General features: G+C 41.5%; 1 protein-coding gene across 6 annotated transcripts in view; it reads right to left on the bottom strand.

The window, feature by feature from the left end:
- Nucleotides 1-10,691: 10,691 nt before the first annotated feature.
- Nucleotides 10,692-27,407, bottom strand: part of luzp1 (leucine zipper protein 1) — a 156,704-nt gene continuing 139,988 nt past the window's right edge. For 5 of the 6 annotated variants that reach the window (XM_069895198.1, XM_069895199.1, XM_069895196.1 and 2 more), the window contains one exon: nt 22,247-23,170. In XM_069895198.1, the coding sequence (XP_069751299.1) occupies nt 23,132-23,170 (39 nt within the window). In that variant the 3' untranslated portion in view covers nt 22,247-23,131. Of the gene's footprint in view, nt 12,313-22,246; nt 23,171-27,407 lie in introns of those variants that run through there. The other variant, XR_011343455.1, reaches the window with a different exon arrangement.

Below are 27,407 nucleotides of genomic sequence, written 5' to 3'. Positions count from 1 at the left end.
TTCATTTGCATCATCTGAAAGGATCTTGCAATTAGTAAATTCTGGTTAAAGGTTAAAAATACAAAAATCCATCTTGTAATGATAAATTTTCATAAATATAAGATTCAGCTCATCTAGGAGAGCTGATGGCTCTTTTTTCAGATTAACTTTTATTTATTAGAAAATAATGAGCCAACGCCTATTATCCTTCCTAAAGAAACACCAGAATGAAAGTTGGTATAATTTGCCAGGAGAGGAAAGTTTTGTTTTTGTAAAGTTAACAAAAACTTTGATTAAAGGCTTTGGTTTAATTTTCTTTCTATTTACGGCATTGTGTAGTGACCTCTGACCTCGGGTTGTGGAGCATGTGGTGTCATTTTAGCCAAGAATTGTTGAATTAACAATCCTTTTTAACTTTATTTTAATATAGACATACAGCACTGTAACAGGCCAATTTGTCCCCACGAGTCCGTTCCGCCCGATTTACACCTCATTAACCGACACCTCGGTACATCTTTTTGGAAGGGTGAAAGGAAACTGGAGCCCCTGGAGAAAACCCATGCAGACGTGGGGAGAATATACAAACAACGTGGAATTTGAACCCAAGTCCCGATCGCTGGTGTTGTGAAGGCGTTGTGCCAACCGCTACGCCAACTTGCTTTTCTTCAAGGGCAGCTCAGTGTGCTGTCAGCTCCTTAATTGTATTGTGGCTTGGCATCAAGTTTTCTTTCTGATAAACTTTGAATTGAATGAACTTTGTGCTTGACCATCTCTTACAGGTATAAATAATTGGGGTGGCACAAAGCTATTACAGTGCCAGCTTGTGTGATTCAAATCCAGCCCTGTCTGTATGGAGTTTGTACATTCTCCCCTTGTCTGTATGGGTTTCGTCCGGGGACTCTGGTTCCCTCAAAAATGAACAAGGGTTGTAGGTCAATTGAGAGGCCCAGGCTTGTGGGCCGTAAGGGCCACTTACCATGCTGTATGTCTAATTTTAAATGTAATCTCAGGACATTGTGTGCTTTTGAAAGGATACTCCTGGGTCATACATTTCAGATTCTGCATGTATGTACTATCGTTGGGAATAAATAGACCAGGCATGTCCAGTCAAGAAGGTGCATGTCAGATTGCCTCACTTTGAGGTGCTATTAGTTCACATTGTTTGAACATGAAACTTCAAAAGCTTAAAAACATACCTCTTTTTTGAGTGTATCTTGCAATTTAATATGTCGAATTTCATTTTTTTCTGTTTTTCGTTTTCAGAACTTCGGTAGGAGGAGGGGGTAGTGTGGGTGATGGTCTACACATGTTGATCTGGTGATGATGATCTTCCACAAGTCTGCAGATGCTGTCATTGTAGTCAAAACAGCAATGCTGGAGGAACTCAGCAGGTCTCGCAATGTATAGAGGAGGTAAAGAGATATTACCTTTTAAGAGCATAATAAATAGGAGTCGGCCATCCAGCCCATCGAGCCTGCTCCATTCAATGAGATCATGGCTGATCTGATGATGCGCTCATCGCCACCCAACTGTCTTTTCCCCATATCCCTTAATTCCCCTACTTTGTAAAAATCTATCCAAACGTTTTAAATATATTTACTGAGGCTGCCTCCACTGCTTCAATGGGCAGCGAATTCCACAGATTCACCACCCTCAACAAGGTGGGGGGGGGGGGGGGGGGAGAAGCAGTTCCTTCTTATCTCCATCCTAAATCTACAATCCTGAATCTTGCGGCTATGTCCCCTAGTTCTAGTTTTCCCCCACCAATGGCTTTGATAATTTTATACATTTCTATTAGATCCCATGTCATTCTTCTAAATTCCAGTGAGTAGAGTAGTTGTAGTCTTACAGGTACAGCTTGAGCACATAGATGTCAAATGGTGCAAATTTTTCTAGAATTTAGCAAATGGGCAGCTCTTTTTAAATTCATTGCTTTTGTGTGCCAAACCAGAACAAAAATTGCCGTACTTTCCACTGTTCAGAATGTATATAAAATGCAGACAATTTGCATTTTGTGCCTATCTGTGAAACAGCAGCTAAATCTAACAAAGCATTTCATTAGTACATTAATTAAATTTTAACTAATGTGTCCTCATAGGCTAACCCCCTCATCTTTGGAGTCAACCTGGTAAAGCTCCTCTGGACTGCCTCCAAAGACAGTACATTCTTCCTCAAGTAAGGAGACCAGAATTACACACAATACCCCAGATGTGGCCTCACCAGTGCCCTGTACAGTTACAGCATAACCCTTCCTGCTCCTAAATTTGATCTCTTTAGCACTGAAGGCCAACCTTCCATTTGGCTTCTTGATAGCCGCAGCATCTGCAAACCAACCTTTTGTGATTCATTCCTTGAGACCAGCTGAGTTCCTCCAGCATTTCTTTTTAATTTTTTTTTCTTCACACTATGAACCATACTAACCATAATACACACAAACATTTCCCTCTTGAATATACACAGTGTCATTTTCTTCCCTTTTCCCCCCCTCCCTTCCCTCCCTCCTTCATCCCCTCCCACCCACTCAACGTTCAACCTGTATGATACATTAAACCCATTAAACAATGTCATCACACAATGAAAATAAACAAGAAATTTGTGTCTTCTATTTTTACATACTGGGTCAGTTCATTTCGTCTTCTCCTTCTGTCATTTTAGGGGGTGGAGGTCCGCGGTAGGACTTCTCTGTTGTGTTCCATGTACGGTTCCCAAATTTGTTCGAATACTGTGATGTTATTTTTTTAAATTATGTTATTTTTTCCAATGGAATACATTTATTCATTTCTATGTACCATTGCTCTATTTTCAGGCTATCTTCTAATTTCCAGGTTGACATAATACATTTTTTTGCTACAGCTAAGGCTATCATAATAAATCTTTTTTGTGCTCCATCCAAATCGAATCCAAGTTCTTTACTTCTTGTGCTTTGACCAGCTTTAAATTCAGCTGGAGTAATGAAAAAGGCTGCAGTGAGAATATTGGCTCCAGAAAGAAATCTTCTGATACAGACCCAGACATAGAGCTTTGTGGTTGACTCTGAAAGATGCTGCTCGACCTACTGAGTTCCCCCAGTAGATTGTTTGTTGCTTTAGATTCCAGCATCTGCGGCTTCCTGTGTGTCTCCAACGTGCCAGTTTGTTCGCAGAGAATTTGGGTTGGGCAATAACTGTTAGCCGAGCAAACGGTTACCACATCCTGTTAACTGGGGCATCCAAACATTCTTTTCTACATTGTTGTTTAATAGGCAAGTAAGAAGCTTAGCTTCCCCTCCCAAATATCCTCTAGTGCAGGCACACAGCCTCTAACTAACAGCAATAATTAATGCAACTATGCACTTCAACTCTCTCCTGATGGAAAACAATACAAAAGATATTTTTAAAATACATTTTTTCTTGTCATGAAGTGCAGCCCACAACAGCAAATGAAGGCAAAGATCAACATACACACTTTCCAAAATACAACTAACAGAAGCCATATGGTTTTGCAAAGCATTCTCTTGAATCAGTGAACAATGCAGATATGTAATATTCCAGTCAGCTGGGGTTGTCATCATATAGCCAGCAATATTTAAACCCCCACACCCCCAGTCAATCTTAATCTTAACCCATTAATGTTAAAATTTAATTTAAAAAAAAAACTTTGTTGAGCTCTTTTTATCGTTTATGCATTTTTGCCACCATTTTCAAGATTATTTTTTTTGTCATGTAAAAAAACAGAAAATTTAATCTTCCACAAAATTTCCTTTAGCCTACAGCAAGGCAGACAACAATTTGCCATCTGCAGAAATTGCCCGGCACCCCTGACAGGGAAAGAGAATCCCCAGAGTTACTGTGTGTTCGTGGATTTGCCTCCAATGCTCCTGTAGCCTCTGCATCCACACAGCATTCGGCAACCTGAGCTCCAGATCCCAACCTCTGACACAATCAGAAAGCCCCCAGCACCCTCCCACATCTTGGTTATGATACTTGGTACCCCTCCAGCCAGTCTTGAGCCAGTCTCCAGCAGCTTGCAGCCTGATGTGAGTCCCTTGACCGCAGTCACCGGCAGCCTGACGCCTGTTTGTTCCTCAGCCTCGGAGCCCCTCACTGGTCACCATCCCATGGGTCTTCTCCTCCGCTTCTCCTTCTCAAACGGGGGTTGGTCTCTCCATTTGCTGGTGCTCTGCGCCAGTCCTCTGCTTCCCCAGAGCCTGTAACACCTGCTGTACACAGGCACTGCCAAGTTGGGCTCAGAAACCGTGGTTGCTGGATTTTTAAAATAACCACTTTCGGAGAATTATATCTCTGTGCTGCGATTACAGCAGTTCCACACCACTCCCATGTTTTAAATCTAATTTCTCATTTGACCAGTCTCTTGGGTGATCCTCTGACCCAGACACAGTTCCAGATTCACCAGGTTTCTTCTTGTGCTCTGTACAACTAAATCCTGACTCAGGAGGGAAACTTTGGGTACAACCTTATCTAATTTCTATAGAGTTATAGAATACATATTCTGCAAAAAACATTTAAATTAGTTGAGAAGATAAGAGATTGCAGATATTGTGATCTGGAGTAAAACACAAATAAAGTGGTGAAGGAGCTCAGTGGTTCAAATTCAAGTTTGTTATCACATGTATAGAAAATGCGGATAGAGGTTATTCTATGAGCAGACTTGTATATATCTCATACACAGTACAAATAAGACACAGTTCAAAAGTTTCAGAGATAAACTAGTTGATACTGAGTAAAAGCAGTGTAATTTTGCAATTTTGGGATACATTAAGGAACCTAATGACAGCAGGGAATCAGGTGGGGTGTGACAGGAGGAGGATAAAGAACCATGGTCAGGGTGGGATGAGTTTTTTGGCTGCTTTTCCAAGGCAGCAGGAATTATTGATGGAGGGCAGAGGGGAGTGGTGTTTATGATGGACTGAGCCACGTGCATGGCCCACCCAAGCTTCTTGCAGGGTCTGTGGATGAGGGAAACACTCAGCAGGTCGGGCTGCATCTGTGGAACAAGAAGCAGAGTTAGCCTTTCAGGTGGATGGCCTTTCATCAGAAGTGGTTTTCCACAACAGGGGTTTTCAGCAAGGTGGTGCCTATTCTGTGCCTATATGGCATCAACTGGAATACTTTCAATTGGAAGAAGTGCAAATTAAGCACTTGGATGGAACGTTCCAGTCCCTGGATGCTGGAAAGGGAGGAGAAGAGGGAACAAACTTTGACCAGAGTTTACACACTGAAGTCATGCTGATCCTTTCCTCGATTAGGTGTTGGAACCTTTCCTCTTTGCAGATTCTGAAAGGATTTAAGGCCACAGGTGACTTCTTAAGATATAGATGCACCCATTTAAAACACAAAATGTTAAGACTAGCAGACATAGGCTATTCAGCCCATTGAGTCTGCCCCACCATTTAATCATGAGCTGATTTTCACATTCCCCTGGCTAATCAAGAACCTATCAATCACTCCCTTAAATTCTATATCTTTGAAACTCTTGTAATCAAAGCAGAGTCTCTGAATATTTTGAAGGCAAGGATAGATTTTCTCCTGATAAAGGGGGAGGGGGGAGGGGGAGGGGGTGGTGGGTGAAAGATAAGTAGACGGAGATGGGAATGTGGTTACAAGCAGATCAGACATGAACTGACTAAATATATACATTGCTCCTCATTCAAAAGTTCATACAGGCCTACTGCCGTATAATTCAGCTAGCAGCACAGAAGCTCAAATCCACAATCAACGTTACTGCCTGCACTGCGGTTTGTACAGCTGATGTAGCTCAGTGTTAGTCTCTTAGTGACAAATGTTGCTTCAGTGATTACCTGAGAATTTAATTGTACCACAGAAGCTAAAAATAGAGAATCAAAGTCAACCAAATTTGCGTTCATATCAAAATGGAACAGAGTGCAGAAGGAGGCTATTTAGCCCATCTTTCCTGTTACTAAATAGTAGATGACCAAATTTGTTTCCCATCTATTTTAAGTCTCTGCACAGTCAGAAGAAACTTGTTCTCAGTAAAAATGTCCAAGTATGAAATTAGCGTCCTTGATCATTGTATGAATGGTTGAGGAGGGATTTCCCCTCAATCCTATGCTCACTCTTCTCTAGATGTGGAACAAATAAAAGTTCTTTTAGTGGGAACTTAATGGTGAAGGGCATCGGTGATGTGGTGGAAAAATGCAAGATAAGCACGCGGTGAAGGAAAACACTCATGGGAGTGTCTAAGGAAAGATGAGCAGACTGAGCTCACGTCTCCTCATAAATGGGGATTATTTTAATGTACATTTAAATCCATTCCCCAATGCTTCAATTCTATGGTTTTCTGTGCGGTTTTTAGATGTTAGTTTAAACCCTGAATCATAATGTTAGACCAGGGCAGTCAACAATTTATTTTTACTTGTTGTTGGTAACAACACTGGAAACTGAAATGTTCACTGCATTGTTCTGCATTCACTCAATATTTCTCATGACTATATGTTTATTTGCAAATCTCAGTAATATAGGACTACATTTAAAATGGACCATTAGATCCATTTTGCTGAAGGGAAATGGATTGGAGGTCAACCACAGGGATATCATAAGAATGGCAGAGAGGATCACTGGAGCCTCCCTTGCCCCACCCCCCTCCCCACCCCACTCATTGATATTATCTAGCAGGATCATTGTCTGAAGGGGGCATGGAAAATCACTGAGGACCCCTTCCACCCGGCAATACAGCATCTTTCAACTGCTCCTGTCAGGGAAGAGATACAGGAATAGCTTCTTCCCATGGGCAGTATATGGCCAGTGAGAATGCTGAACAACCAAAGTAACTGCTCCCATTAACCATTCGAGATTCTCATATTCAGGAAACAATATTTATTTAATTACTTGTCCTGAAATGTATTGTTTATCTGTATGTGAGTTATGACTGGTTGTGTGGGTATTTCCACTGTGAACTGGCTAATGCTGTTCGTCGGGTTGTACTTGTGCAATCAGATGACAATAAACTTGACTTGACCCTATTTGATTTCTGGGGTGATCATGAAGAGTGTGGATTTAAAGTACTCCAATAATCCTCAATTCCTTGCCTAAAAAAAAGGGTGGGGGTAGAGGGAGGTGCTATTCATGTATTCTCCATGAACAGTACCTGTACGAGAAGGTGGAGTGAGGGTTAGGATAGTTGGGGTCATTGTGGACTTCAGGAGGAAATCAGGAGAACATGAACCAGTTCTCATTGAGGTCTCAGCAGCGGAGAAGATCAAGAACTTCAAATTCCTGGGTGTCAACATCTCTGAGATCTGTCCTCGAGCCTTCATGTTAATGCAATGACGAAGAAGGCTCACCAGTGGCTATACTTTGTGAGGAGTTTGAGGAGATTTGGTATGTCACCAAAGACTCTCGAAAACTTCTACAGGTCTACCGTTGGGAGCATTCTGACTGGTTGCATCACTGTCTGGTGCATACTGTTAGGTCTGCTTTGTTCATGAATGAGTGAGACAAACACCAGACTGAGTCGAAATCAGGGTTCTTTGTTCTTTATTACCGGATTGTAACACTTGCGACTAACCATGTTAGTCGGAGAATGCATTCTGCCGTTATCAGCAAAATGGTGATTTTTTATACCCTTGGATACATGCTTAGAACATCATCATATCATTACTTGTCCAATGACTAAAACTGTTGCTATCCTTTCCCTGCTAGCTTCCTGCCTCTCAATCCATCAATGTCTCTCTTATCTTGTAAGTACAAGGATGCATTCACATCTTGTTACAGCCCTGTACAGGGTAACTCCTTACACATTCCCATCTCATGATGTTTTACCTTACAATACGGAGGTGCCAATGCACAGGACATTTAAAAATCTACAGAGTTGTGAACTCAGCCTACGACATCACAGGCACCAGTCTTCATTCCATCAGGAACATCTACAAGGGGTGATGTCTCAAGAAAGCAGTCTCTATCCTCAAGGACCCTCACAACACCAGCCATGCCCTCTTCACACTGCTACCATTAGGAAGGAGGTACAGGAGCCTGAAGACGAACACCCAATGGCACAAAAACAGCTTCTTCCCCTCTGCTTGTCAGATTTCTGAATGGACAATGACTCACAGACACTTTCTACTATTTTTTCTTGCACTATTTATTTATTTTTGAAATATCATTTTTAGCAATATTTGCACTGTAATGCAAAACAACTAATTTTGTGACATGTTCATGTCAATAAATTCTGATCCTGATTCATTGTCAAAGAACTTCCCATTGTCAAAGTCTTTAGCTTGAACTCAAGTAACATTGCTGACTTCTAAACTCCAACCACTTTGTAATAATCAAATATAGGGTGGTAGAGTTATTATAGTGCCAGCAACCGAGGTTAAATCCACTGATGTCTGCAAGGAGTTTGTACACTCTTCCTGTGACTGTGTGGGTTTTCTCCAGATGCTCTGGTTTCCTCCCATGTTCCAAAGACGTAAGGGTTAGTAAGTTGATTGATCACGTGGATGATATTTGGGTGGCTAGAGCTCGTGAGCCGGAAGGGCCTGATGCCATTGCTGTGTCTCTAAATTAAAATTAAATTATTCTCTTGGATTCCAAGAGGTCCACTCTTTGGTCCAGTGGGTCTGAGCTGACTGATTGGGTCAGAACTGTAGACACTGTGGCAGGTGGGGCAGACAGGTGGCTTTGGAGGTTGGAGTTCCTTCTGTTGTGTCCACCGGACTTTTCTTTGATGCTGTCACAAGGACTTGAGGTTCTAAGGGCTTTGTTGTCACTTTGAGTGGTCAGGGATCCAGGGGTCAGTGGGATGTTTCATGGAGGTTTTGTCTGGGCATCCTTGAAACTTTTTCTACATTAGCCTGGAAATCTCTTTCCTTGATGGAGCATGGAATAGAGTGACAGGAAAATGTGTACATTTTAGTCTATGTGCAAAATATATAAGATTCAAGCGATAACACTTCACCTTCGAACTGTATCTTTTCAAAACAGTTTTGTGCTCTTGCTTGAAAGATCAAAGTTCAGATTTATTGTCAGAAAAAATACATGATTCTTTTTCCTGTGGGCCAGGCTCAAGGGAACCTCTTGCCTCTACTATAGTTGCTCAGTTTCACATGTGGCAGGAGGTCCAAGCTCTAGACATAAACTGAAATCTGCAAGATAGGTACATTATATCTTGAAGGTCTACGACGAATGCTACCCCAAAGTTCACTCTATTTTAAGATTTTACGAAAAATACCATCTATTGATGTTATTTTCTTTTGTTGGTTTACTGTTGTGGATCATTTCTACTTTTCATCTGGTAAATAAACATGTCTAAATAAATTTAATTTATACATTTACATAAGCGTGAATTTGGATTTTATGCTGATAAATAATTGTATCAGGGATGATCTATTTCAGGTGCTATAAAATACTGATAATTTTTTAAAAGCAATTTACATCTAGAGTTGATATATTTTCTTAGTGATTATTACATTCTACTATTGGGCGATAACAATGAATAAAAAGACTGTAGAAATGTACAATCATTTCAATGCTGTAACATTCTCCCTGATCCATTTTAGTGAAGTACAATTAAGCTGTAAATTCATTTTCTTTTAGTAAATGATGCACTTTTTAAATTAATTTTTTTATTTTTCACACTATGAACCATATTAATCAAAATACACACAAACATTTCCCTCTTGAATATACATAGCGGCATTTTCTCCCCTTTTTCTCCCCCCCTCCCTTCCCTCCCTCTTTCCCACCCCCCTCCAAACCCATTAAACGTTCAACATATACAATACAATAAAACCATTAAACAATGTCATAACACAATGAAAATAAACAAGAAAATTGTGTCATTACGTTTACACACTGGATCAGTTCATTTTGTCTTAACATTTTATCATTTTAGGGGGTGGAGGTCTGCGGTAGGCCCTCTCTATTGTGTTCCATGTACGGGTTCCCAAATTTGTTCAAATAATGTGACTTTATTTTTTAAATTATATGTTATTTTTTCCAATGGAATACATTTATTCATTTCCATGTACCATTGCTGTACTCTCAGGCTCTCTTCTGATTTCCAAGTTGACATTATACATTTTTTTGCTACAGCTAAGGCTATCATAATAAATCTTTTTTGCGCTTCATCCAGTTTGAGGCTTGATTCTTTACTTCTTATATTACTTAGAAGAAAGATCTCTGGATTTTTTGGTATGTAGCTTTTTGTGATTTTATTTAATACCTGATTTAGATCTTCCCAAAACTTTTTCACTTTCTCACATGCCCAAATTGCATGTACTGTTGTTCCCGTTTCCTTCTTACAGCAAAAACATCTATCTGATAATGTTGGATCCCATTTATTTAACTTTTGGGGCATGATCTATATATGGGGCATGATTATACTGTATCATGCGCAACCTTGTATTTATTATATTTTTCATGGTTCCAGAGCATAACTTTTCCCATATTTCATTTTTTATCTTTATGTTTAAATCTTTTTCCCACTTTTGTTTGGGTTAAAACAATGCACTTTGATGGGGAATATATCTGGAAGCTATTTGCATTTTCAACCTATTAGCTAACAGAAATGAAAGCCTATATTCCTGTAAAACCATTCCTGTCCCTTTCACAATGTTCCATAGGACTTTGCAGCTGAAAAATTCTTTAAAAGTATAGTCACTTTGTAGAGAACAAAGCAACCAATTTATGCCCAGCAAGCTCCTGTTGTTAAAAGCGGACCTGAGAATACTTGACAAATGAACACAAAGACAGCTGAAAATTTCACCATGCTTTATTGTTGCTTTGCAAAGCATGAGAACTCTGTTACAGCAAGAAGCGCTGCCACCTGCCATGTGGCTCACAAGTCGTATATTTATACAGACAAACTTTCAGTTTTCCAGACTTTTCACAATCCTTTCTCCATATAAGCACGTTTCTTAGGATTCATTACACCAGACTGCCTCCCTTACATAATGGTTAATAGCTATTAACTGTATAACAATTTTTTTAAAAGGTTTGCTTCCTGAAAAAAATTGGAGGTTTTTCAATTTTAATTAGACAGCTTCAAGCTGAAAACAAGGATAATTTGAGATTTGCTGTATCAAGAAGGAAGTTGGACAAACATTAAATTAACTTTTATTGAATTTACCATGAAGTGTATACTCACTACAAATGTAACAGAATGTATCACAGCAGTTCCCAAAATGACCAGACATTTCTAGTGTATTAAATCTTCTTGAAGACAATAAATGCTGTTGTTAAATACACTCATAATGCTATTGTCTGTAAAACATGTGCATCAACATGTGTTCAATCTATATCAAGGTAATGCACAGCATCTGTATATCTGAACTGCTTTTATAGCCTGTCTGCATCTATCCTAACTAAGCATGCCCAGGCCTAAGACAACATTTGCATAGCATCTGCACTCAGTGCATGTTTGCTTGGACTGATGAAAAACAGTTTGCTCTGTGGGCAAAATACTAGTAGACTTAAAATATGACAGGAGTCATAAAATAGGTTATATCTAAAAAAATTGGTAGGGTGATAGGAAAATTTTAAGGTGATTTTTGTGATCAGCAGCCAAAAATCCACACAGTACACCCAAAAGTGTTCAGGAAGCAATATCGTTGTTGTCTAGTGTAGTCTTTTACTGTCTTTGCAAAATAAGTTGTTCTTCCCAATCAGTTTTAGCCCTGCTGAATACACAATGGAATGCGTTCTGTTTCTCAACTTTTGTCAATACTTTACACATTCTCTCTATCAGTAAAGTAGTTATTTTGTAATGTTGGTTAAACGATGATAATGAACATTTAGGAATCATTCCGGTTTTGACAAATCCTAGTGCCAAAAGTATTCCACCCCACCCCCCCTTTGAGTCACCATTTCATTTGAAGGAGGCACCTCAGGCAGTTCAGCATTCCCTCTGTCCTACGCTTGAGCACCATTTCTGTGCTCAGCTCTGGAACAGCATGACCCTTGTGGCTTCGACTGATGTTTGCTTCGAAATGAACTGAAGCTGGCAAGCAGATGGAGCGGGAGACCCGTTGGCAGTATTTTCTCCAAATAATCTTTGTTCCAGAAGTACCAGGTGCTCCCCTACTTACAATGGAATGATTTTTCAAAGTTATGATGGTTTGAATCCATATTTTCAATTTCAAATTCTGATCTGTTCCTGCTCTTGCGGTATGCTACTCCATCATCCAGAAATTAATTTTTGTCCAATGTTTCAAACATTCTTCATGCCCAGTGCTCTTTCTGCTGTATATGTTGATTTTTTTTTCAGTGTGGAATAAAGGTATTCAAAATTTAATTATAAAAAATGGTAGGTGCAGCATTCTTTATCGACTCACGATGGGTCTGCTGGAACATGACCCCATTATAAGTTGAGGAGCACCTGTAACCGAGAGCATTTGTCAGTGATGGTTAATTAAATGTGAAAGGTGGTTGTTGTCAGGTGATTCTGTGGGTATAAAATATGTATGATATATATCCATTGTAAAAGGATCTCCTGTCTATTCTCTATCCCCTGTTCTAGAGCCTATCATCTCTCGGCCCGTCCCTGTCTTACTTTTTGGTTTTGTTCCTTCCCCTTGATATATTTGATATCATCCCTTAGAGTTGATAAAGTGTCCTGGCTCGAAATATTAGCTGGCCATTTCTATCCTATAAATGCTGCCTGGCCTGCTAAGTTCCTCCAGCTTCTCACAGTTTGATTCATTATAGCTGGATCCTTTCTATTCCTTTTGACTCACCAGGAAACCATTGGAAACCCATAATGATGTTGAACTGCCATGGTTAAGTGCTGAAGCTAATGTATAGTATGAACTTTTGAACTCCAGAACCTTGCGTGCCCTGCTTTGTGGAAAGCAAGAACTATAAATGCCTTAATACACCAGCGTGCATCTGGTTTGTTTATTTAATTTAATGACTAGGACATCTTAATCCTGGAGTGCATTAGGAATTGAATTGCTCACGTGTATATGAAATGTTTATTTTTACTGCACAGATTAAGTCTGGTGATGTTTGAAAATATTACTTGATTAAACGTTGTGCAAGCCTACCTATCTCCCATTCTGGTCTGTTCATTCTTCCTGAGGTTACTGGTCACTTCAATAATTGGTTAGTCATGAGAATATAATAAGTTATAAAAAGAATAATGCCTGCAAATAACTTCAGGCCAGAAATTGCAGACTGTGAAAGTGTGATGAAAACATGTCTGATCCAAGAATGTGGTGACCATGCCACTAGTTTCATGTGTAAAATATGTGCTTAATTTAATGGCAAGGCTATGTGGTTATAATTCAAATGTCAACATTGCCTCAACAATTAAAATTTAATCAAGCACAGAATCCTGGTTCATTAAGCCTTTTGCATTATTTGACTTGTTACTGTAGCATAATGGACAGCGAAACATGAAAGGAAAAGATGCCTTACTGATGTTTTGGGCCTGAAGAAGAGCTCAGGCCTGAAACATCACATATATCTTTACCTCCTATGGATGCTGTAAGACCTTCTGAGTTCCTCCAGCATTTTTGTTTTTACAATCACAGCGCCCGCAGACATTCATGCTTCCCATCACAAATTAAAAGCAGGTGGTCACCTGAATTAAAATGCTGGGGAAAAGGAAAGAAAGGGCAGGGGGAGGCACATAGACCAACAGACGAAAGGTGAGAATTATACTGATAGGAGGAGTGGAGAGGAAAGAGAGCTAGTGGAAACCGGAGAAGTCGATGTAAATGTTATCTGGTTGGAGGATGCCTAGATAGTATATGGTGTTGTTCCTCCAATTTACAGGTGGTCTTTGGCAGGTGTAAACAGGTCCCAGTCTGATTGTTATTCAAACAGAAGTTGTAACTTGTAGCTTACTCAGCAGAGAATGTAATTGCTCGCCAACAAGTGTGGTGTGTACTAAGATCAGCCATGTTTCTGAATGTAGAAGTGGTCATGAGATATTCATACTGAATGCCAGAAGACCTATGGAATCCTAGGCTTCATTAATAGGGGGAATTAAATTCAAGAGTCAAGAGATTATGTTGCAAATCTCCAAATTTCTGGCGGGACCACACTTAATTGTGTTCAGTTCTGGTCATCTCATTATAGGAAAGATGTGGAAGCTATGGAGAGGGTGCAGAGGAGATTTACCAGGATGTTGCCTGAATTGGAAAATAAGTCTTATGAGGCAAGGTTAGCAGAGCTGGGACTTTTCTCTTTGGAGAGAAGAAGGATGAGAGGAGAAGTAATAGAGGTCAACAAGATTATGAGGGGCATAGATAAGGGACAGCAAGTGCCTATTTCCCAGGACATGCAAAGCAAGCACCAGAGGACATATGTACAGAGTGAATGGAAGGAGGTTTAGGGGTGACATCAGGGGTATGTATTTTACACAGATAAATGTTGGTGCCTGGAATGCATTGCCAGGGACGGTGGTGAAGGCTGAAACATTAGGGACTTTTAAGAGATTCTTAGGCACTGGGAATGGAAGAAAAATAGAAGCTGAAGAGGTAGGGAGGATTTTGTACTTATTTTTTAAAGAAATATATGGTTCGGCACAACATCAAGGGCTGAAGGTAGTGTTCTATGTTTAGGTTTATGTACCAGCACTGACACACAACATCACAACCCAGGGCCTTCCTGTGGAGACTGTATCAGACAATGGTGAATAATTTTAGCCATTTTGGCTTCAGGTTTGTGAGAGTAAATGGAACCAAACCACGATGGCCAGGCACAGGCCAACACAGACAGTGAGAAAAAACAATTACCCAAGAAAGAGCGAGTCTCACCATGAAACATCAATAGATCTTCTTCTGATATCCAGACTGATGCACCATCACAGGATTCACTCCTGCATGTTCCTCAAGGGAGAGAATTAGCAGGAGGTGAAAGCCTCTGTCAAAACTAAAAGCTGTCCGAAACATGCTGGTTTTTCCAGAGCAAGGAACGAACCACGGCTAAACGATGCAAGGGGCATGTACCACGGATCACATCCATGTGTTGGGCGCAAAATCATTGCGGTCCCCTTCCACACCCACACATAGCATCTTTCAGCTGCTCCCTTCGGGGAAGAGATACAGGAGTATCAGAGCCAGCACCACCAGGCTGAGGAGCAGCTTCTTCCCACGGGCAGTGAGGATGTGAACAACCAAAGGAACTTCTCACATGAACATCTGAGACTCTTGTATTCATGAAACAGTATCTATTTATTTATATATCTATATAGATATCTCTCTCTCTATATATATATCTATATATAGATATATATACACACTTGCCCTGCAAGTGTATTGTTTGGCTGGTTGTGTGTCTGTGTATTTTGCACCGAGGACCGGAGAATGCTGTTTCGTCAGGTTGTGCAATCAGATGACACTAAACTTGACTTGATGCAGTAGATCTATGAGGAATGGGTGCAGTTTAGTGTCCTCCTACCTTGCCAAAAATAATGCAGGTTGTGGCAACATTGGATAAGATGGCATCACAGCCTGGAGAAGGCTGCAAAAGGTACAAAACAGGCCGGTCGATCACAGGCTCTGAGCTCCCATGTATTGCAGAAATCTATGTGAGTTGCAGACTCAAGAAGGCAGCCAAAATCATAAAGGACCCCCATCACCCTGGGAACAACCTCTTCTTACTGATACCTTTGGGTAGAAGGTATCAACACCTCCTAGTTCAAGAACAGTTTCTTTCCAGCAACTATCAGACTTGTCATGGTCGTGTACTTACCCGTGTCGGGAGTGGTGCCCATCACTGCTAATGACGTGTCTGAGTTGACGCGTGGGAGTAACAGCGTGCATACACGGGTTAGTTCAGAAGGCTACGTACGTGGGATGGATCTTGGACACAGGAGAAGGAGTGAGAGTGTCAAGATCACGTGCGGCGGAGAGCCAATGAAAGGGTTAGAGGGGTTGGCTGGGTGGTGTTTGGGGAGATGAAATGTTGTGTCTGAGAGCCAACTCGATTTTGTGCTGGAATGAGTGAATGCATTCCTAATTGTGTGTAAACTGGGTAAATTACTGCTGCTACAGACACTTGAATGTTTCTCCTTGTACTATTCAAGGACTTCTCCTACCCCACACAAGGACTAACTGAATTATTGTACACCACCTTTTTTTTCCTTCCACCATGGTAACTCTGAATATTGCTATGCAATTTTTGTATTTATTACCTTATTAAATTCATTTGCATTTGATTTCTTTACAAAGTAATTGGCTGCAAGCAAGAATTCCTGAGCCTCTGTACACTGTACATGACAATAAAAGCATGAATTTTGTGTGAAAAATGGGAGTGAATGGCCATTGTGTTTTTTATGTAAGTGTCTACTTTGCCATTGCCTCAATAACTCCTATTTAACATGGTACCAAATTTTTTTTTACTATGCATTCGGAGCCGAAAACTGCCACCTCCCGTGTTTATAATGAAAAATAAAATAGTATCAGGACTATTTGGATGGCTAGAGGATTTCCCCCTGGGCTGAAATGGCTAACACGAGGGGGTATACATACTTTTAAGTTGCTAGGGAGTAAGTACAGTCAATTTCATTGTTATCTGATTGAAACAGCGTTCTCCGGTCCTTAGTGCAAAACACAGACACACAATCAGACATAACACACATACAGACAAACAATTCATATGCAAGACAAGTATTATATCTATAAAGATAAATAAATAAACGTTGTTTTGTACAAATGAGAGTCTCAGATGGTTAGTGTGGGCAGGTCCTTTGGTCATTCAGCTTTCTCACTGCCCATGGGAAGAAGCTGTTCCTCAGCCTGGTGGTGCTGGCTCTGATCCTCCTGTATCTCGTCCCTGATGGGAGCAGCTGAAAGATACCGTGTACAAGATGGAAGAAGTCCTCAATGATTTTGCGTGCCCTGTTCAGACAATAATCCTGGTAGATCATGTTGATTTGGTGCGGGGTGGGGGGGTGGGTGGGTGGGGTGGAATCTCCAGTGGTCCTCTGATCCATTTCTCTGCAGACTGTGATGCAGCCGGACAGAACGCTCTCAATGGAGCTCCTATAGAAGGTTGACATAAAGGTGGCTGGTAGCCTTTCCTGCTTCAATCTTCTCAGGAAGTGCTGTTGAGTGTCCATGATAGGCCACTAGTTAAGTGAACTCCTGGGAGCTTGGTGCTCTCCACTCTCTCTACTGTAGTGGAGGGTGGTCGTTCCTGGTCCTGTATGCAGTTATGTAATAGGTAAGCTTTTCACAGAGAGTAGTGGGTGCATGGAAAGAACTGCTAGCAACAGTAGTGGAGAGAGGCTATTAAATAGGTATGTGGAAATTAGAAAAATGGAGGGTTACGCAGTAGGGAAATTCTAGTCAGTTATTGGAGTAGGTTATTAGGTCGGCATGAGACTGTGGGCTGAAGGGCCTGTAGTATGCTGTAGATTTCTACGTTATACGATGTGAATTTTAATCTTTTAAAAAAGTACAATGAGACATCTCGCGTGTCATGTACAGGCAGAATTAGTATAATCTGTCTTGTATAATAAACAAATGACTTGTTTTTGTGGAGTATTATATATCAGCAAACTCCCAAACATATTGCTTTGAGACTGTGATTTCACCTCCCAGTGAAGCAGCACAGATTATTCAGTGGTTACATAGAGATACATGAATGCAACCACACAGCTTTAGAATCCAGTCAGTAACAAGTGTTTGAACCTCAATCCATTGAACTGCAAAGTAAGCACAGCCCACGCAATGATTTTTGTTTTTAATTGTTCAGTGGACAGTTTAAAGTCAGGAGCAATACATGCAGAAAACTTTGCAGAAGGAGAAAATCAGATACACATGCGTTGGACACAAACTGTAAGCTGCCTTCCACCTCCTGACCTGCAGCCCCTTGCAGTGGTGTAGCCAGTACAGTTTGATATTGCAAGCTGTTTAAAATACTATAGAATGCATCTTACCAAATAAATAAAGTTATTGAAACTACTTTGTTACACACCTTTTTGTTACCCTTGCATTTTCATCGATTAAAATTGCTGCTTTAAAAAAAACCTCTTTTACATCAAGCCAATCAGACGCTATGTGCATCCAGGCAATTAATAGGGACCAGCTTTGCTGAGTCAATGTCTTTGCTGTACCAGTATCGACGACTCTGGAATTACACCGGATCCGATTTCCTCTGCCTGTCCTTTGCAGTGGAGATAATCCATTTGACAGGACCAAGTAATGAACTAAAATGATGATAGAGGCGTTTCAAACAAGCACAAATTGTGAGCGGTGTAATTTCAGGTCTGGGTGAATTAAGGCAATAATGCTATTCAACATTATTATAATTTCAGTTTAAAATATCTTTTTGATATATTTTATATGACACTGTAAATGTAGTTCACAGGTGGAGCATTGTGTAAATTTTTTCTCACCTACATGGCTTGGTGAACACTGAAGTGTTACATGCAGAACATGTATCAGGACTGATCAACTGCATTCCAGTAAGTTCTTTAACCCAGCTTCACACAATCATTGCAATGGAATACTATATCAGTGGTAGCAGTTGGGCAGATCCTCCTGTGGACATTGGGGAATGGAACTCAACACCCAGAACACTTCCAGCCACACAGATTCCTGGTATTGCATCTATTTCTTCTGAGGAATAGCTGAGTTCAGGCCACCAATGAGATTGACAAGTCCAGGAGAGGAAAAGGGAAGCTATGGTTTAGTTGTGAATGGCTGTTGCGCTATAGTGAAGGCTGAGTAACTTGAGATATGATAAAGGTTTGAGAAGGAATGGGTTCTGGTGCAGAAGGCAGCCTATGGAGGCTTGAGATCGAGACCATGAAGCTGCAACAATATGCAGGAATTCAAAGTGGGTTGAATTGAGCAAGTAGTGTGGTGAGACAACAGGGAACCCTGGGAGGAGTTCATAAATGGTTAGGTGGGCCATCCAGGTGCAATTATCAGTCACCAGTCCCCTCCTGACATTTAGAACTGAACATTGTTTAGAGTGTCATGCATTAACAAAAACAGGACAAAATGGTTATAGTGTCCCTTTCTAAAGGGATGGGGAAGAAAGGAGGTATTCATTTTGTGAAGCCATTTATTGAGCATTCCAAATTGGAAAGTCCCATTTCAGAAAATTCTTCAACTAAGTTTCAATCGTTCCAGCAGAATACTATACCAGTGTGGGACCATGTGGTCCTACATTCATACACAAATGTGTCTTACAAAGCCATCTCCTAAATTCATCTAGTTGGAAGTGGAAATGGCTTTGTATGACACATGTGATTTGACATGTTCTTGAATTAAGGGTGCAGATGTACTTTTTCTATTGGTTGTAGTATTCTTGTTAGGAAAAGGTAAAAAGGTAAGAAAATAAAAGCCAAGTAGGGTAGACTTAACAGAGCTTTTAGGTTACAAATTTGTCCTCACTGTGCTCTGGGGCAGTTCATCGTTTCCAATTGTCAGTGATGGGTTAATTTTGACAGGAGGCTACCATGGTTAACTCTGTAGCCTGTGGAATCTACAAAATGGTTTACTCCTTCCAAACTCAGAGGCTTTGACATTTTTCTTTTATACAAGTTTAGTGTGTGGAGAATTCCAGGTGGGTTGTGGTGCACAGAATATGGAACATTTATGCATCTCACAGATACAGTTATCAATGAATCCCTCCTCCCCCTGCTTGCTGGCGTGCCCTCCCTCCCTCCCTTATCCACCTATTACCTCCTGCCTTTGGGACCGTGCTTCTCCCCTACCCCTCCCCACCCTTCAATTTTGTTGAGGGCCTGCCGACATTTTCCTCATCCCTTGATGAAGGAATCAAACCTGGTTATGTATTTTTATCTTTGGTCTATAAAGTACACTAAGTTTCTCCAGCATTGTGCTTTTACTTCAATCAATTATCATTATACAGGTACTTTCAATACCTGTTCCAGAAATGGCTCTGAAACCCATCAGCTGAAACATTGACTGCTTATGCCTTGGACTTTACATTCAATATCAGTTGTTCTCATCTCTGAATGTAGCAAGAATGATATGATGCTTGGATCTATCCCAAAGACAGAAAGCTGCTATGTCCCAAATGCCACTCACAGCAATGCTCTGCTACAGAGTAACTGTAATCTCTTCTGTTTGATCAAACCAATATTTTCTGGAGCAATTAGAAGAATGGCTTGCCTGCAGAAAGCAGAGGGTATTCTGACTGGAGGTCAGTGACTAGTCAGTGCAGGGATCTGTTCTGGGACCCCTGCTCTTTGTGATTTTTATAAATGAGATGGACAAAGAAATAGAGGGATGGGTCAGTAAATTTGCAGACAAAATGAAGGTTGAAGGCACTGTGGATAATGTAGGAGGTTGTCGTAGGTTACAATTTAATATGTGTTGAATGCAGAGTTGAATGGAAGATGGAGTTCAATCCGGACAAGTGTGAAGTGATGCATTTTGGAAGGTTAAACTTGAAGGATGAGTATATGGTTAATGGCAGGATTCTTATCAGTGTGGAAGAACAGAGGGGTCCAAATTCATTGATCTCTCAAGGTTGCCGTACAGGATAGTTAAGGCAGCTTATGATATGCTGACCTTCGATGGCCAGGGGATTGAGTTGAAGAGTCATGAGGTAATGTTGCAGCTCTATTAAACTCTAGTTAGACCACAGATGGAATTTTGTGTTCATTTCTGGTCTCTTCATTAGAGGAACGATGTGGAAGCTATGGAGAGGGTACAGAAGAGACTTACCAGGATGTTGCCTGGATTGGAGAATGTGCCTGATGAGGCAAAGTTATCAGAGCTAAACCTTTTCTCTTTGGAGTGAAGTAGGATGAAAGAGGTCTGCAAGATTATGAAAAGCCCAGAGAAGGTGAACAGCCAGCACCCTTTTCCCAGGGCGAGAGTAGCAAACACCAGAGAATATCTGTATAAGGTGAGGTGAGGAAAATTTAGTGGCGATGTCTGGGATAATTTATTTACACAGAGTTAATGGGTGACTGGAATTCACTGTCAGTGGTGGTGGTGGAGATTGGTACAATAGGGCATTTAAAAGATTCTTAGGCAGGCAAAAATTAGAGGGTTATGGGTGTGAGGTAGGGAAGGTTTAATTTGTTGAGTAGGTTTATATAGGTTGGCACCACATCGAGGGATGAATGGCCGATACTGTGCTTAATGTTCTATGTTCTATGTCTCTTTAGGGACTGATTTGGCTACGTTGACGATTCACAGAGAAAAAAGCAAGACTTTTTCGTGAGGATTTCACATGTACTTCATGCCCATGGCAGAATGAGAGTGGAGTGATATGTCTGAGATGAGGAATACCTGCAAAGCTCTACCGAAGGAAGCTTCACCTACTTTAGTTATGTGGAACATGCAAGTTCTGCAGCGGTTGTGACAAGCTTCTCCTTGTTTGAATCCAAATCAAACCTTGGAAGAGATCTGGGGCCATAACTTTGGATTAAATTTTTTAATTTAGACATACAGCACGGTAACAGGCACTTCGGGCCCATGAGCCCGTGCCGCCTAAATAACCTACAAGCCCAGTACATTTTGGAGGGTGGGAGGAAACTGGACACCCTGAGGAATACCACACAGATGCGGCGAGAATGTACAAACTCCTTACAGACTACGCTGGATTCAAACTAAGGTGGCTGGAGCTGTAACAGTGTTGCGCTAACCTCTACCCTGACAGTGCCACCCCAAATTAGATTCTTTTCACTAATGGGAGGAGTGAGGCACTGAGCAGACTCAAACTGTCACCAAGGAGAAGGTCAGAGATCAGCAGCATAGCTCTGTTGTTTGGGAGTACACCTTGGGCTTGGTACTTGTAAATCGATGAGGCACTGAAATGAGGAACTAAGACATTGGGGGCAGAAATTTCCCTCTGGTCCTTGGTGTTGGATAGATGCCACATTTTCACCTGCCTGGTAAACGTCATGAGAAGGAGAGGTCAACAGGCAGTAGATACCATGGTGCTTGAGCAGTCGAGCTTTAGCCCATACCTCCTCCCAGTTGGTGAAGGTACTCAGAGGATGCCAAAATGACCATTTACATTGGGGTTTGTAGCTCAATAATGGCAGAAGTATATTTAGTGTTACAGTCGATTTATCAGATGTCTTAAGTATTTGCTACTTAACTCTGCCTGCTGTTGAACAAGACAAGATAAATTATCTGTACTCCCTCGTTCTCGTTGCTATTCTCTTTCTCCTCCTCCTCCTCGTCAGCAGGTTGCACTGCTATTCCGAACTGGGGAGCCCTAGGTCTGCCGAACTCAGGGCTCACAAGCTCTTATCTCATGTCCAGGACGGGATAAGTGGGTTTGTCGTGGGATTGCAAAGGGTGGCTGCAATTAATCCAGCTGGCCTGAGGAATGTCCAAGGGGGAAAGGCAGAAGACTATCTCTTACCTTCAGAAGAAACATTTTTAATTACATTGGAGACTCGGAATGAACACACTAACAGTAAAAATGGCACAAAAAAAAAGCAGAAGTGAGAATGGCCCTGGGTGTGAACAGAAAATGAACTATTATCTATCAATAATGTGGAGTGCCTGTAGATCCTCTTGGCTTCAGAAAATGTTTTAATCTTCAACTCCAGAGGCCATTCTAACTTACTCCCATGATATACATGGAATGAAAAGTTGATTATGGTACTCCTGCATATTCCACTTTACTGTGTCACTCCCTATATTTTTTTTTAAACTTCTTTTTAAAAACCTTTTCTGTTAAAAGAAAACTTTCACCAAGTACAAAGAACAATTATGTACAGACTGACTGTTTAGCCAGCACACCGATTTACACTGGAGACTTAATACTTACTGAGGTCTTTTCTTTAAACTTTCAAATAAGATATGCAGATTTGTATAACTTTCACCTAGGGAAGTAACCGATGATGATTGCACTGGCTTTGGACTTGCCTCTATTGCAACATTCTGGAATTTAAAACTTTCTCTTCTCTCAGAAGCATTGGCACAGATTTAAGTGTCCTTCTACACCCAGGCACAGTGAGTTTATCACGGGCTTTGCCTTTACCTCAGTCTGTGCCAGGACGGTCAGGAGCACCTTTCCTTCCCCTGAGTTGAATAATCGCAGTTGCCTTCCCTGTCCGTTGTGAGCAGCTGTCAGAATTGCTTCTGAACGTGATAATTTCTAGAAAAATATAGGTGTAATATGGCTGCTTGAATTTGAAGCGTGTACATGATGAAAATGGTCCTACATTGCTGAAGCTTGTGCAGTGCTTTATCAACCTCGAGAACTGCAGCGCGACTGAAGATCAGCAGGCTAAGGCTTCACCGTCTTGAGGTCATCCGTATTTGGGAGAGGATACCCTAAAGAAAAATCAGTGTTAGAACACTGGTAGCCTGCAAATTGCATCTATATAGTTAAACAGTATTTAAAGAATCTCTAAATTCAGAAACAAAACTTTAGTAATCCAGGAATGACACTGAATTTACAAAACGGGCTGCCATAATTCACCACAAGATCACAAGATACAGGAGCAGGAGTAGGCATTCTAATCAATGAGATGATCCATCCTCCCACTCAGGCCCACTCCACCTTACCCTTGATGCCCTGACTAATCAAATACCTGTGAATCTCTGCCTTAAATACACCCAATGACCTCGCTTCCACAGTCGCCTGTGGCAACAAATTCCACCATCTCATGATGCTTGGCTAAAGACATTTTTCCACATCTCTGTTTTAAATTGACACTCTTTTATCCTGAAGTTGTGCCCTCTTCTTCTAGAATCCCCAACTATGGGAAACATCCTTGCCACATCTACTCCGTCCAGGCCTTTCAGCATTTGAAATGCCTCTATAAGGTACCCCCTCATCCTTCTGTACTCCAACAAGTATAGTCCATGAGCCAACAAATGTTCCTCATATGCTATCCCTTTCCATTCCTAGTATCATTCTTTAGTACATATTTTCTCAATAAGGCACTCACAACTTTACACGGTACTCCAAGTGAGGTCTCACCAGTGCTTTATAGTTTCAAAATTACATCCCTGCTCTTGAATGCTATTCCTCTAGAAATGAATGCCAACATTGCATTTGCTTTCTTCACCCATTGACTCAACCTGGAGGTCAACCTTTAGGGTATCCGGCATGAGGACTCCCATAGAACATTCCAGCATAGTACAATCTAACTCTTCCCTACCCCTCACCCATAACCCTCTATTTTTCTTGCATCCTGTGCCTGTCTAAGAAGCCTTTCAATATACTAACCTCCATCCCCACCCCCAGTAATGCATTCCAGGCACCCACCACGCTGTGTAAAAAAAAAACCTCTGACTGTCCCCTACATTCTGCAACTTCTGTTACAGGCTCTTTGGCCCTCGATGTTGTGCTGACATATATATATTCCTACCAAAATTAAAAAAACAAACTCTTCCTAACTCATAACCCTTGATTTTTCTTTCATCCATGTGCCTGTCTAAAAGTTTCTTAAATGCACCTTATGTTTCAGCCCCCACTACCAGCCCCTGGCAAGGTATTCCAGGTACCCACAACTCTCTGTGTTTTAAAAAAAACCTACCCCTAAACCTTCCTCCCTTCACATTTTAGAGAGCCCTCTGGTGTTTGCTGTTCCCGCCCTGGGAAAAAGATGCTGGCTGTCTACCTTGACTGGTCTTTCAGAATCTTGTAGACCTCTATTAAGTCACCTCTCATCTTCCTTCGCTCCAAAGAGAAAAGTCTCTGCTAACCTTGCCTCCCTTTTTTCTTATTTACCTTTTCCTATCATCTTTTCCCCATCTCAGTGGGACAAACCAGAACCGAAGAATAGTGCCATCATTTTCTCTGCTGATTTCTCCATGGGAGGCACTCGAGCTGAAATATCTCCCGCTTTTTACGATTGTTATTAAAATCAGTGACTGTAATTATCCCTTCTTTTTCATTAAAAAGTGTACTAAAAAGGTGTCCATGGCCATCTCAGTACAGCTTTGGAAGTTATTATGAAGCTTTATCACCGTTGTTTATGGAAAATTAGGCAGCCATTGTGTGCACAAGAAGTCCTCATAACAGCAGTGACATTGATCAGTCCATTTATTTCCTAGGGATGTTTATTTGAGGATAAAAACGAGGTGGGATATTTGCAATAATTCCCCTAATCTTTCCTGTATCATTCAAGGGATTTCTCTCATTCTCCTGAAAGCAGGTTTTAACTTCCAAACCAGAAGGTGCGGTCAGGGACAACGTAACCCTCGACACAGTTTTATAGCGTAGAAACAGGCCCTTCAGCCGAATGTGTCTACACAAACTAGTTCTTAGTATTTCTTCCCTTTAACTCTCTAAAACTTCCCTATCCATGTCTAAATGTCACTAAACATTACAATTCTAACTGCATCTACCACTTCCTCAGGCAGCTTGTTCCATGGACCCATTGCAAATGTGCCCCTCAAGTCTTCCTCTTGACTTAAATCACTGCTTCTAGTTTTTGATTCCCCTACCTTGGGAAAATGACAATGAAAATTCACCTTATTTTATGGCCCTCATGATTAAAAAAGTCTCCAGATGGTTCCCCCTCTGCCTCCTGCGTTTTAGGGAGTAAAGTCCCAGCCTATGCAGCTTCTCCTTATAATCCAATTCTACCATATCTAGCAACATTCTCACCAAGCCAAGTTTATTGTCATTTGATTGCAACCAAGTACAACCTAACAAAACAGTGTTCTCTGGTCCTCGGTGCAAAACACAGACATGCAACCAGACATAACACACAGAGACAAATAATACATATGCAGGATAAGTATTCATATATACAAATAAATACATAAATATTGTTTCACGAATATGAGAGTCTTGGATGGTTAGTGAGAGTAGTTCCTTTGGTTGTTCAGCGTTCTGACTGCCTGTGGGAAGAAGCTGTTCCTGAGCCTGGTGGTGCTGGCTCTGATACTCCAGTAACTTCCCCGACAAGAGCAGCTGAAAAGGGTGGAAGAGGTCTTCATACAAAGATCCCAGTAGATCATGTCGATGGGGGATGGGTGGGTGGAGGGAACTCTTTTGATCCTCTCTGCTATTCTTACGGACCTGTAGATTGGCCTCCGATTCATTTCTCTGCAGCAACCATACCACTCTGTGATGCAGCTGGCCAGGACGCTCTCAAAAGAGCTCCAGTAGAAGGCTGACATGATGTGAATCTTTTCTACACTTTTTCCAGTTTAGTAACATCATTCTTACCCACAGGTGACCAGAGCTATCCACAGCTTGCCTGACCTTGTTGGAACATTTGCCTTGTTGCCCCTTTGTATGGACTGGAACCCGAATCAGTAGCCCCGTTGCTCCTTCCATAAATAATGCCTGACATTGCCTCACCTGGTCACCGCCACATCAGTTTCAAGTCTTGCTTCTGTGCCTCCGGAGTTAAACAAGAAAGTCTGCAGACACTGGGGTTGAGTGAAATCTGCAAATGTGCTGCAGAAACTTATTAGATTATGCAGCATCCTTAGGAAGTAATGAGTAACCAATGTTTTGGGCCTGCGTTTCAAACCTGACGAGACAGACTTAGGCCTGAAATGTTGGTTACTCTTTACCTCCTCTGGATGCCACTTGACCTGCTGAGTTTCTCCAGCACATTTGTATATTATGTGCCCCAGGTGTGGGATTTGAAAGCACAACATTCCAACTCAGAAGGTAAGGTAGAACTGAGAGCCAATCTTTTGCATACTTTAACCTCAGTTGATTCAAGACATGGTTCAGTGGTTACCAGTTCATTGTATTTAACTGTGCACAGATCAATGAAGTACCTTCAAGAAGTGGTTTAAGAAAAACTCCGGGAAGACATGACTGGAAAAGTTTTGGGCAGATGTACTGAGCAGGTGTGAAGTATTGAGCAGGCAGTAGAGTGGCCTTCAACAGGCCAGTGGTGAGACTTCGTCAAGGCAGCCTTCGGTGGGTCGGTGATCGGGCGACCTTCAGCGGGTTGGCAGTGAGGCTTTGGTGAGATGGCCTTTGGTGGGCCAGCAGCAAGGCTTCTGCAAATTGAGGCGAGGCCTGGTGGGAGCAGCCATGTGGAGCTGGACTTGGTGAGGTGAGATTCAGTGGGAGCAGCGGTGAAGTTCAATTTTTGATATTTTAGCAATCCTTAATAAAGTTCCTCAACATGATTATCCAACTGCACGAAAACCAACAAGGTCGGGTCAGATACAGCAATGAGCTCTCTGAACCCTTCTCCATTAACAATGGCGCGAAGCAAGGCTGTGTTCTCGCACCAACCCTCTTTTCAATCTTCTTCAGCATGATGCTGAACCAAGCCATGAAAGACCCCAACAATGAAGACGCTGTTTACATCCGGTACCGCACGGATGGCAGTCTCTTCAATCTGAGGCGCCTGCAAGCTCACACCAAGACGCAAGAGAAACTTGTCTGTGAACTACTCTTTGCAGACGATGCCGCTTTAGTTGCCCATTCAGAGCCAGCTCTTCAGCGCTTGACGTCCTGCTTTGCGGAAACTGCCAAAGTGTTTGGCCTGGAAGTCAGCCTGAAGAAAACTGAGGTCCTCCATCAGCCAGCTCCCCACCATGACTACCAGCCCCCCCACATCTCCATCGGGCACACAAAACT

Source organism: Narcine bancroftii, chromosome 8 (assembly GCF_036971445.1).
Source record: "Narcine bancroftii isolate sNarBan1 chromosome 8, sNarBan1.hap1, whole genome shotgun sequence".
NCBI lineage: Eukaryota > Metazoa > Chordata > Chondrichthyes > Torpediniformes > Narcinidae > Narcine > Narcine bancroftii.
This window is presented reverse-complemented; position numbering and strand designations above follow the sequence as displayed.